The following is a 13,446-nucleotide window of genomic DNA, read 5'->3' on the forward strand; positions in this document are numbered from 1 at the left end:
TTCTTTTTCAGTTATAAGAACAATCAGCATTTGTTACATACGTGTATGAAATTTTGGGCTTAATTAGGGTAAGCTTTGAGATTTTAGTTTTATGCGATAGGCTTGAACATACTTGCATTGAAAGCAAAATCAAAAGTCCTATTTTATACATTACTAATGAAACTGCAGCAGTAGATTCTGTGAGACTGACAGAATTTTATATTAAAGCACTGTATTAAAAGGAATATTTTAGATTCTAGAGGCTCTGAATTTTCTGTGTATTTATAAAAATAAAATGATCTTTAAATACTTCATCAAAGCTGTTATTTGTGGGGGGTTTCTTTTTAAATAACCCAAACTGAAGAGTTTTCTTTGTGAATGTTTCACAAATACACATCACTCATGAATATTAAATTAAAAAAGATTTTTCTAGCTGGGAACAACTTTCAGATCTACCGGCATATATTCTCAAAAAGATATAACTCTGCACAACTGCTATAATTTTGTTAATGTGAGTCCTAAAGGATGGCTATGTTTAGATAAATTTGAATTTTCTTCCAGGCAGAGACTCTGACTTCCTGCAACATGCTGGTTAAATCATTAAATTCACCGTGTGTTTCACACCATCATTTATAAAATGAACCATTTTTTTCCCACCTAGTAAGTTGTTCTGAAAGCAAATCCATTAATGGTTACAAGGTACTTGGACACTAGAGAGGTGAGGACCTAGATAGATCATTTTTTTTTTCCAATACCCTTTGCACCTTTTTCAGCCCTCTTTCTGTCCCCCTTGATCATAAAGTGGTCACAAAGCTGAATATATGATGTAGCAGTCTTGATGAGCTGTTGTAAATGGGGGATTATTAGCACTGTTACCATTTCTCCTTGAGATGATGATGATCTGTGTGGCAATAAACATTTGTCCCAACAGAAGAAAATGGAGCACTAAGGGAAATACAGAAATGACCTGTGAAGTGCCTTTCTTTTAGCAACAGGAAGTATTCAAAACCATTCTAGTCAGATATTACCTGCTTAATGTATTTTTTTTATATTTAGTATATTGTATAGATTTTGAATTAGGCCTTGAAGGGCAAAGGGACTTGTTAGGTCAAATTGAAACCCGTCTTGTTATAATCTCGATGGAAGAGTCCCTAATAAAGTTCTTTCTGCTGATGATACTAGAAGCTGAAAAAAATCTAATTAATACTTGGAAGATGCTGCTGATTGGTAGCCTTTTAGCCTCAGAGTGAAGTGCGACACAGTATTCACAGGCAGCTGGGACCGCCATGAAGGAATCACTTGTAATACTATGAAATAACAAAAACACACATGAGAAAGAAAATTAAGGCAAAAATCAAGTGTCAGCAAGGACGGTGAGTTGTCTCATCACAGCGTGTCTGTGTTTAGGAAGAATACAAGTGTTTTTCATGTTTGGGTGATGACTGCATGACTCATGCCTAAAAATGATGCTTCATGGTCAAAGCAAACTCATGCACAACAACTTTATGCTGCCTCTCTTCCCTCTCAGTGTCAGTACTCTGACAAATAGGCTTTCTTGGGTTTACAGTGCAGCATTTTCTGCCCCTTTTCTGCATTGAGCTTTGCCTTAGCAAAAAGGTGGTGAACTGTGGAAATCGAAGGAAAGAAACATCCTAAAGGACAGACAGTGACTAAATCCAGGCCTGCCAGGAGCCCAACACGTGAAAGAGGCCCAATCTGTACTGGTGGCTGTAGTAGCATATAGAAAGAGAAGTGGCCCTGATTTACCTCTGGGGCATCTGGAGGCAAATCAGTACTCATGGACTATTACACTGCCATGGCTATGCTGCTTCCAGTACCCAAGCTAGCCGGATGTAGCACAGATATGCTACAGATTTGCAATGCTCCTAAAGCCCTAGATGCCTCCAGCTTCCCACTGACAGCTTCTAAAGGATGGCTTCTGTAGCTGCTCCAGCAAGTGACTGCCCCATTGAGTACTTAATGTTGCAGCAAAACATTTAATCACACCATATGAGGGGCAAACTCAATCTGATTAAAGAAGTAAGGGTCATAACTAGGGGGGGTGTAACACTACTTCTTCACTGACCATTAGTTTTAATGGCATACCCGTAATATTTACTAACCAGCTTAGTCTCAAAGGCCCAGCCTCATCTCATCTACTCCAGCCATCCTTGAAGTTCGAATTGCAGTTAGTCATCTCCTCTCTCAACAGCTAAGAGAGAGAGGAGAAGCTCTGATGGGCAATTCATTTGCCTGAGAATTATCCTCCAGAGGTGCGTATCATTCTCCACTGATGACTGAGGAGACCTAGACAACTAGGTTAGGTGAGATGCTTAATGTTACATGTTTTATATGGCTACAGTTAGATGGAGCGAACCTGGCTTGAAAAGAACTGAGTTTCTACTCTGTATTTAGGGCTCACAAATGCTAGAATCCACCAAATATAATGGTGTTTGAGATCTGTGTTTTGTGTCTGTTGCTTTCCCCGCTTCCCTCACCTCCCCAGTTTGGCAATTCTGAAGGCCATGACAAAAGAAAAAGCAAAATGGAACCATAATGAAAAGATAAATCAGTTGCAGTATAGTGTAGGGAAAGCCACAGAAGTGAAAAACACATTGTAAGAGTAACTGCTGTTTGTATAGTGCTCTGCTGTGAAGAAACAAGAGTATTTTCTTCCTTCAACTTGCATTGTCTGAGTGCCCACTAAATACAAACACTTGTAAATATTAAGAGTTAAAAAGGGATCTGAACAACGGCTAGAAACTACAAGAATAAAAGCAATTTTCATTTATAGTTATCCAGATGTCTGCTGCTGTAGCTGCTGGAGTTCTGATATTGGCCAGGTGGATCATTTGATGCATTTCATGGAAAGAGGAAAAAAAGCATCAGCAAAGCCTAGTGAGGGGCACACTTTTAAAGATAACAAAAAAGATAAATGTATTCAGGCTGGCATTTTCATTAAAAACTTACTCTGTCTCTGAGATGAACAAAATCTGTGTATGTCCATATATTTTGTGATCGAACCAACATATACCTGAATTAGTGAACTGCCTGTAATTTCAGACAAAATACATGTCTCTATACATCTAACAATGACCCAAATTAAAATTTTGCTGCCTTTATCAGAAACCAAAAGAACCACAATGAAAAGAACACAATGGGAAAAACAAGCATATAAATGGAGAAGAAATAAAAGTGAAATAATGAAAATTATTGTGGCAGTCATACATACAGAGAGTATATATTATATAATGTTACTGTTTACACGTTTTATATTAACACTTGAAAACTGCATGCTATAAATGTAAGTGATATGCCTTTGTCAGTACACAATCCAAAGAAAGGTGATACTGAAGGTGAAACACCTAGGAACAGCCTAACATTTCAAAAACTGCTTCAGGAAAACAATGCTTCTAAGCTTACACTGATTTTAACAGTCCTGCAGGGATAGAGATTCACTACTGACATGCCAGCCTTTAAGCTAATATCCTTTGTCATTGCAGAAAAAACATGCAGAAACCACTCACTGTAACTGAATGCAAATGGATGCTAATTTGAGGACCAATCCCTCCTCACTTCCACTGTGCATGAGAATATGCAACATCACATTCTATACCATATAGGAATTGTTTCTTTTTTACATTCATATTCCCTCCACGTCCCCAGAAGTTAAAAATAAAAGGAATATGCCTAAATTGCTACATGCATGAAATAGAAGTTAATGAGTTATATTCCATATGGGGCAAGATATCCCATAATCAACTATGGTCACTCCAGAAAATACCAGTGCATGCATCTAAATTCAGCTTACATGTGCACATACATACACATGCACACATACAAAGAATATACATAGCAAGAGTTACAGATGTGAAGCTACTGCCTACTTATAGGCGTTCCTCAGTACCAGCCCCCATAGAGTTCTATGTGATTTTCTTCTTTTAGTACCTCTTCCAGAAACTACTGGTGAATTACCTGAAAGGCATTTTATCTCCACGTGCTTAACATGAACAAAGTTAAGAATGACACTTCTAAAATGTGCCCCAATTGGCCCCCAAAAATCTTTGAGTCCTCTTTGCAAAATTTGAATCTCCATTACAGGGAACACAGAATTAGCTCACCCTCATGAATCTCCTAACTTGTAAGAACTACATTTTACGTTACTTTCATTTTACATTGCACAATGGTGGCAATGCTTTCATAAAAGAGTACATGGAGTGACCTGAATAAAAGATGCCACTACTACAGATCCATTCTTTAATGAAGTTTATACTTAAAAGTGACTAGGATGGTGCAGCTATAGAACTTGTGGAATAATTACACTTTAGTTAGGTAATATACATTGTACCCTTTATAGCCAGAAGACTACCATCTGGTCAATTAAACACTTCTCTTCAAATCCTTCTATAGACTGCCACATGAGATTAGCTACAGAAAAAAAGTAGTTCTTCACTCTGCATATAAACCTCCTTTTCCAAACATTTGCCCAGCTGCTTCTCAAACTGATAGCACAGTACTTCTATGACCAGCTTTTCCACTTTTCCATATTCTAACCTACCCATTGTGTGAAAAAATGCCGTCCAAATTCCTTATCTGCTTGTCTCCTCCTTAGTTTCAGTCAATGACCTCTTGTTTTCAAATTAGTCACTATCTCAAGCTGCTTACTGACATCAATACATTCCTTTCAGGATCTTCTACTGCTCTATGGGGACCCCCCTTCGTGCTCCCTTTCCCAAGGAACAGCCCATGTCTGATCAGTCTTTCTTCACAATTCACTTGCCCCAAACCCTGGATAATTAGGATTACTTTCTACCACACTTTCCTAGTCCTTTTTTTTTTTTTCCAATAAAATCCCCAGAACAGCAAATAACTCAAGAAATATGGCTCTTTTAGGGTAAACCCTGACTGTACAAAGAAGAAAAAAGCCACAGAAGTTATGTCAATAACTTGTTTGCTTTTTGTTTGAAATGTCTATATGCCATAAAGGAAACCTGCTACATACAACATTAGGAAACATTAACCAACACCATCTTCCCCGTGGTCACTATTTCATTTCACAACAGAAGCCTACAGAACATGCTACATTTTTATCATTTTATGAACTAATAATCAATGACTCTCTAGTGTCAACGAGTCAAAAGCTTTAAAGATTTATACGCCAAAATGTGTTTTACAAAGGAAATAAACACTGTTCTAAACAGTGAGAGTTCGCTGAGCATCCCAGGCTGGACTGTGAAACACTGTCCTATACATTTCCTATACGTTCTTGCATGTAGCTAGGGGCCCAGCTCTCATTGTGATTAATTATCTGCTGGGAAAGGCTGCAAGAATGAGCACTATTTGCCTAATTGTGTTTCCAGGGTAACTCATTACATAAAAGTTACAATACATAAATGAAGCTCATTTGAAAAAATAGCCTTATAACATATGATACATTTACATGAACACTAACAACTTCCTTCAGAAATTGAAATAGCAATGTATCAGATTTATATGCTTAGCATTATTGCTGCTGAGAACTGAGACAATCCTGTAGATAGCACAATGGTGCACAAAGCAGACCTTAATTTTTTGGCTTTACTAACCTGCATTTTTTTTTTCTTTTTTTCCTAGAGATAATAATCTGTTTCACCGAAACCTTGAAGGCCAGCAACATGATCAATTCAAACTGAGCACATGAAAACAATTGTTTTAAATCCTGACCTTTTTTTTTTCTGCAGAATAACACCTATTTTTAATTCCACTTTTTGTCCTTTTACCGCACTCTCCCCCCCCCCCCCCCCAAAAAAACACACCCTAATCTCTCTTTTACACTGTATATTCTCCCAACCACTGTATGACACGTAGTATGCTTTATTTTCATGAGAGAAGCTGGATCCTGGGCTGAAAAATATTCCCTTATTCCCCAAGAGCATGTCAGAAATAGTCTGCTCTGGACTTGTATCAGCACAACTGAACAATAGAATTTTCTCAGACTTTGCATAAGGACTCAAAAATAAGCAGATTGAATCCATTTTAACATGAATATGGGCAAGCATTTTCTTTCATAAAATCCTTTCAGAGATGAGCTAACCCCACAACTTCATTATGATTGTTAAATCCACACAGTAGATAAGCAAAACCTCAGCAAGGGTTCAGATTAGCCAAAATCATTTGATCATGATGAGTCAGAGGGCGAATTAAGGAATCTTTTGTTTTGCCTTAAAATGTCATGGTATAAACTGCATCTGCTCAGGAGCTGACTCATAAGACCCTCAGACAATAGGGTAGCGGGGGCAAGGGAAGGACTTGGGGAGATAACCTCCTCAGCCAGCCCAGGCCAGAGTGTGTGCACTCATCAATTATAATCCAAGCTTTTGAATGTGAGAGAATAAACCGCTGGTTTGGCTTTGGTAAATCAAATCTTTTTGTTGGGTTTTAGAATTCGGAAAGCAATACTTTAAAAGGACTTCAAAATTCATATTCGCCTTTCCTTTGACTCATCTTGTTCCAGCTAGTTCAAACACAAGAAAATAGATGGTCAGCAAACCCTAAGCAGCTGCTGGCTGGATTAATATCTAAAAATCAAACCATTATCTACACTATCCAAGCCTCTCAGTTCAGAAAAATGAAAGTGGGAAGACTCATAATCTCATTTTTTTCTTTGTCATGCCAGAAACATTCAATAAAATGTCTTGCAATATATGGAACTTTTAGTCACTACAACAAGCCTTCAGGAAAGACAAGAAATAAGAAAATTCTCAACTTTCCTCCAGATCAGACAGAAAGAAAAAACCTCATCAGCTCAGAGTTACTCTGAGCTTGGGGTGAGGAAGGAATATGAAGTAGAACTAAATCTAAATCAGCTTATCTTCCTTAGTTACAAAGAATCAAACTTTTAAATACATCGAGAACATTGAAATCCTCAGTAGAAATCATCCTCAGAAAAACAGCCTCTGTCAAAAATTCAGCAAGCATTGTTATCTACAAAAAAAATCCATGATAATTTTCTCTATTTATTTAAATCATGGAAGTGCACATGAAGTTCAAATAAATCACTCCTTAACTTCTCACTCAAAACTGAACTTGTCTTAAGCTGTCTGTCAGGGAAATGAGGTGACTTAGTGACTGTATTAAAATTGTAACACCCATGTAAAAATAGTATTGTAGTTAGATAGCTGTCATAGTTAAAACACATCAAATAGTACTTAAGCATGTTATTGTAAGCCAGATTCAATAACACTTAGGTTTTGTTATTTCTGTGATAGGTATAGGGTCAGGGTCTTTTGACTACTCTGCAGATGAATCTAGCAATAAAAATAATCATAGTAATAAACTACCTGATAAATAACAGCACAAAGTTACTGGAACAACTAAACAAAGGGATACACTTCCATTTAAAACTTCCTGCTGACACCACATAGGAATGATAGCACTGAATGGACACTGCTTTTCTTTGAGTGTTCCAATATCTAATAAGATTATTTCATGTGGCTGTTTGGAGTGAACGCACAGATGCAATCATTACAGACAGTAATGATTGTAACGACAGTAAGGACAGTGAAATTCATTAAAAATGTGACCCAACAGGAAATCCTTCCTGATGCTCGTCAGAGCCAGAGGGAGTCCCACATGCCAGCTCTGTGTGGCTCTCAAAGGCAGAAAGGCGCTTGCTGAGCGAGAGCTCCTGCAAGATCCATGTGAGCTCTTGTGTGTCCTCCTGCCAGCTCAACCCCCTAGGTACACCAAAGGGGCATTTCTACTCTCGGTACCCCTTTTACTGCCCTGCTAGTGCATTGAAATAGCGTGCTTTGCTTTTTAAAACACTCTTTACTGCTTTCTCAAAGGGGTTGAGAACATCACACTAATGTGCCGAATGTCAAGCACAAAACCCTCCCAAACTTTTCTCCTGCTTTACACTTTAGGAAGTGGTCCCTTGTTGGTGGTTTTCAGTATCTAAAATAATAGGAGGGATGGCAACAGGCAAGACAGTTGAAGATATGAATTTATGTTTAATAGACTAAGTATTAGCACTAATTCAATGAGCAGCAGAAGAAGAAATTGTAAGTGACAAAGGCATTTACAGTTAACTGTCTAAGAGAATGCAGGGAAGTAAATCATTACATGAAAAAGGAGCTCCTTTTCTCGTCCTACCCTATTAAAAACCTCACTACAGAGCCAAGGCATTTATTGATTGCTTTCTACTTTCCCACTGCCAAAACTAAGTACTCCTCTATTTACTTTAATTTAAAAATGCATTATTGTCTACTTTCTAATAAACCAGAGAGTGGAACAAGAAACTCAAATTATTCTAAGTTTATTCTTAAAAGTCCGGGTTTTTGGGTGGTGTGGGGTTGGTGGTTTTTTTTTTTTTTTTTTTTTTTTTGAAAGACTGAAGGCCTTAATCCTTAAAAGCCTTTCTGAAAGAAATGTTACTAGATGCTGGCCTTGCAGCTGGGCCCAGATTGAAAGTGCACTTACATTTTTATGTTTAGCGCTGAAGGACTCTGAAGTTAGCCCTCACACTCCACATAAAAGCTTTGGAAAGGGCATTCTTTGCCACTTGTGCAATTCATTCTCTAAGAAAAGGAAATGGAAAGAAAGATTTCATGTCCAGGGCTTCAGGCCTTTGATCATTTGATGAACATTGGATCCTCAACCTGGGCCTCCAGCTTCTCAGGCCAGACAAAGAGGGCCCCGGCCGCACAGGCTGGGCCTCGGTTCCCGCCCGAACAAAACCTTTGGCGGCCGCACAGTGTGACAGCCTGGGAAAGGCCCACCTCAGCAGGGCTGAGATGCCCGCTCTGCCCTTTGATCTTTCATTTAAACCCCAGCCAAAGCACCAGGTCAGGGGATTTCGCATCGCACACCCCCATGGGCAGAGGGGAGCAGGTCAAGAACAAAATGGGGGTGACCGATCTCCAAAAAGCCCTGTGACGCCTTTCTCTGGCCAGTTTCACATGACTTGTCTGGCATTGTGAAGAGCTAAGCCCACACTTAAAATGGAATTTGACATTACATGGTACAATGGAGTCAATAAATGGCATTCTTCAGTGCTTTTACAACAAAGTCAACCCTCCCTTAAGTGGCTGAAAGCCCCAAGCTAGAAAATACTTCTATTTACTTCTTTATGTGAGTAAGTTGCATATACTTTAAATCTAGTTTTCATTACGGCTGATGACTGAAATGAGCCGAACAAACACCTAACAAAGGTCTACATTAATTTTACGACATACAATTGCTTCTGGTTTTAAAGACTGGGTTGTCACGTGACATGTAACAAGCATTGGAAATATCTCCATATTCCTCCACAGAGTGAAACCCTATTTTCCAACAAGAATTAAAAACTAATCTCATCCCACTGAAAAAATTATTTTCAGGATAGTGCTAAGGAGAAGGCAAACACACAACTCCTTTTAAGATGAGCAGCTAGGTCCACATGATGCTCACAGGCAGAACATTCAGTCCATGTTTGACGAGACATGTTAACAGAATCTGGAGAGAAAGAAAACACTAAACTCTTCTTTCTAAAGGGCCAGGATGCCACTATGCCCCACAGGGCTGGGACATGCAGGATGCAATAGCTGATGACCACAAAGCGTGGCGTGTGTTTTTAAACTACATGTAAAAGTATGTCTGTGCTAGAAGATTTTAAACAACTGTAAAGTGACTAGAACTCAAAGAATTAAATACTGTTTCTCTCTATAAATTAATATACATTTTTACAATCAATACTTTTTCTTTAAATGCACATATCTGCATAATGCCAGATGAAGGTGTCTTAAGAACTCAGGTTAAGAAGTAAAAAAGGAAAAGTACTATTTTTTGTTTATCTTCAACCTCCTAAAATTTCTTTTCCTCTTAAAATGCAGTTCTATGAAACTGTGATACAAACATGGTCAAAGGAATGAAGAAGGGGTACAAAATATGAATGAAGTTGGTTATTATGTGTTTTAACCTACAGTCAGGTTAAAAGACATAATAGTCTTTGAAAACTCCCACCTTTTAGCTTCCTTCTTTTGAAGACAGTATCAGTATTAAAAATTTGGTTTAGTTCTAACATACAAAGATTATTTCAGGATATCTCAAGTACTTCCCACCATGAACCATTTACCTATCAATAAAAAGTAAAGAAACGGCCCCAATCTCTAGAGATTTATAGACTTCATTTTCAAGAAACAACAGTATTCATTTATGTTGACACATGATTTTTTCCACTTCAGAAAATTACATTTTAGAGATAAGGAAACTCAGAAACAGAAAAGTTTTAAAAATTGTTCAATATTGGACAGTGGCAGCACTAGGAACAGAGTATTAGATGATTTATTTTCAGTCCTCTACCCTGTTCACTACAGTCCTCTTCTGCCTAAGAGAAAAATCTGTGCAGCACATGAGGCCTTGTCTTCTATCGTCTCTTCTAGGCGAAAGAAAAGTAATGGTGTTTGACCATCATGGCTGGATAGGTGACAGAGGACTGGGCAATGCTCATGAAGCAGCCCAGGACCTAACTCACCCACTAAATAAGGATTCTACAGCCCCAAGGTATCTTCTTCTAAAACCTGTAATAACTACTTTAAATGAAAAGTTTATAAATTCAAGTACTTCTCAACAGCACAAAACCCACCTGCTCATTCACAAAGCATTTGCATTTGGGTTTGTTTGAAACTGCTATGAAAATAAAACTTAAGAATGCTCAGGAAAGAGTACAATTTGCCTCTAATTTATTCTCAGATTTTCTGTGAATATTGCTCCCTGTGTTGTCATGGCAACACAAGCACATCTTTCAGTACCAAGGAAGTAACAAGCCTTTTGATTCTCACCTTTGGCCATTTTATTGAGAACCATGTCAATTAGAATGTAGGTTCCACTTCTTCCCGCACCATCACTGCCAACAGAAAGGGAAAAAGAAAAAAATAAAGCCTATCAATGTGCATCTAGACTTAACATGAAGGCACCTGCCCTCAGTGTTATACTGTTACACATGGGGGAAGAGGAGAGAATAAGGGGCTAAAGTAGGATACTGAGAGAGGAGAGAAAGCTTGCACTGAATTAACACAAGCTGTTTCTGGAAGATTAACTATTAGCCTGCACAGGTAACAGGACTCTGTTCTGAGTTTTTTAAGCCAAGTTGGGCTTATGCAAGAAAAGCATTTTAAACAGTGGAAAAGTCACTAACCCTAAAACAGGATACCATTTCTGTTCAAAGTGTGTATGTATAATGAGCTTATAGTCACTTCTATGTGATCAAGAACCACAGAATAAGTTAGACCAGAACACTATCCAGAACATCCCACAATGTCGCTGATTGCATTTTTAACACAGTAGTCAGAGAGAATGCGTATAAAGATCTGTTCGAGAACCAAAATATTTGATTACTGAGGGACTTTTGATTACTGAGGGTAATTTTTCTTCACTATACATCACAAGAGGTTTGGTCTTCCGTTTTACTTTTCCCTTTAATTCTTACTTAGTTGCAAAACCCAGAAAAAATATTGTGCAATTCCTAAGAAACAGCTTTAACTTTTGTTTGTACCATCAGCCCTTCCTCGGAGATGTGAGACCAAGCCTTGGGAGGGGGGAAGCTTCCTCATCTGAATGCAGCTTGTGTCCCTTTCAGAGAGCAACGTGTAATTGCCAGCGCGATGCTCTTTTAGAGCTGCTGTTAGCAAACATAATTAAGACTTTAAGTAAAAGCTTTTTTTCTTTCCCTCCCCAAAATTTTTACAAAGGTGCAGGTGTGACCAATTAGACTGGTATGTAGCTTTATTAATTAAGCCATTATTTTTATTGATAGCTCAATTTGTGTACAAGAATTAATGAAAAGAAAAATAATAGAACAGCATGAAGCGTGTTATCACATTCTGTTTACAGGCAGGCTCTGAAACTTAATTTTTGTTAAGTCTCTGTAGACAAGATTTTTTCAGTTACTAGATCACTGCCTAGAGAAAAAGAGGTAACGGTAGTAATTTTTTTTTTTTTTAATGTCTATGAAGAGAACAAAGACACAATCTTATTAGTTAAGCTGAATAATGAGAAACAAGGCAGGCATCAGGCCCAATAAAAACAAAACCTATTGAGCTGATAGTAGACATTTCCATCCATCACAGTAAGGAAAGAGGAAGAAACTTGAAGGCTCTTCACTCTGCATCAAATGTTTCTTTTCTCAGGCCTCCTGAGTGCAATGCAGACAAGCCTCCTCCAGAGCATTCACCTCTGCAGAGGACCTCCTTGCAACCAGTGGAACCCTGCTGAACCACACATGAGAAACGTATCCTTTCCCTCCTCGCTCCCACCCAAAGTGGAGTGCCATGTGTCAAACAACCTGCCTCTTAGCAGGGCTGGTTTTCTATCTTCCTTATCTATAAGAATATAATCAATAAACAAGTGCAACATTCTCCTTAGTATCTCCAATGGCAAAACCAATCATTAACATTATTATTATAAAGTGTTCCATTGGCCTGCTCAATAGCTTTTGCGTACATCTATCAGACTGTCAGGCCTAAAGATAAGTTGTGCTTAAAGGATCACTCAATCTCTGAGTAGGTTTTTACTCCCTGACATTGCTCTCCTCTTACCATGATCACTAATAGCAAGCAAAGAAGAAATAAAACATAATTGAATGTTAATAAAATAGACTAAACTGGGAGGGAATGCAAGCAAACACTCATTTTGAAGGAGATTTATGAAACTGAAATGTTACTTGTGTTGGAAAGGGTGGCCATACGCTAACAAGTCTTGGCACAACATCTATGAATTCATAGGAAAGGATTACTGTATTATGAAAACAGATCCCAACTATTAATTAGTATTAAAACCCAGTTGAATTACATGTAATACCTTCAGCCTACCTCACTATCCATTTAGTGATTCATCTAAAGCTTCAATTTGCCCATATTGTTTATGTCTATATTAAATTTTTACACATAAAAATCTCTCTAAAGCTATTTTAGAAATTGTACTTGCCTGCAATGAACAACTACTGGACAAGAGCGACCCCTGTAGCACTTGTTTACTTTTCTGAAATAAAACAGACACAAAAAATTAATTGAGCATATTACATACTGCTTCTTTTGCCAACTGTCAAAAATAAGCAAAAAGAAAAACCAAATATTGCAGACTTTAAAGAGTCAGGTTAATAATTTCCTTATAAGCAGTTGTTACATACATAATCCTGTATCAAGTTTGCTTCTGCTTTCTTGCTGTAGAAATCCCAGAAAACATCCCATTATCGCTGTTGGCTAGGCAAAATAAATGAGCTGTTTTCTTAAATGTCTCATGTCTTATCTCCAAAACTAAGATTATCTTGAGATGCTTTGATTTTCAAGCCAACTTTTGAGTTCATGAGCTTGTTCAAAGAAATATTGAAGAGCATCAAACTGAATCCAAAACTAAAAAGGCTATTTCAGCATACTTTGTACAGTATGTGCTGATTTGTTAAACCAGTTCTCTCCAGAAAGACAAATACCAACTCCTGAAAAGTTTCTCACA

General features: G+C 37.9%; 1 protein-coding gene across 2 annotated transcripts in view; it reads right to left on the minus strand.

Annotated features, from left to right (window-relative positions):
- PTPRN2 (protein tyrosine phosphatase receptor type N2) overlaps window positions 1-13,446 on the minus strand; it is a 652,626-nt gene that overhangs the window by 12,152 nt on the left and 627,028 nt on the right. For both annotated transcript variants that reach the window (XM_061349404.1, XM_061349393.1), the window contains 2 exons: window positions 12,922-12,975; window positions 10,779-10,843 (listed from right to left, as the gene is read on the minus strand). In XM_061349404.1, the coding sequence (XP_061205388.1) occupies window positions 10,779-10,843; window positions 12,922-12,975 (119 nt within the window). The remainder of the gene's footprint in view (window positions 1-10,778; window positions 10,844-12,921; window positions 12,976-13,446) is intronic.

Source organism: Neopsephotus bourkii, unplaced genomic scaffold, assembly GCF_033783945.1.
Source record: "Neopsephotus bourkii isolate Nb327-2 ecotype Australia unplaced genomic scaffold, CSIRO-AGI_Nbou_v1 NB_53, whole genome shotgun sequence".
Taxonomy (NCBI): domain Eukaryota; kingdom Metazoa; phylum Chordata; class Aves; order Psittaciformes; family Psittacidae; genus Neopsephotus; species Neopsephotus bourkii.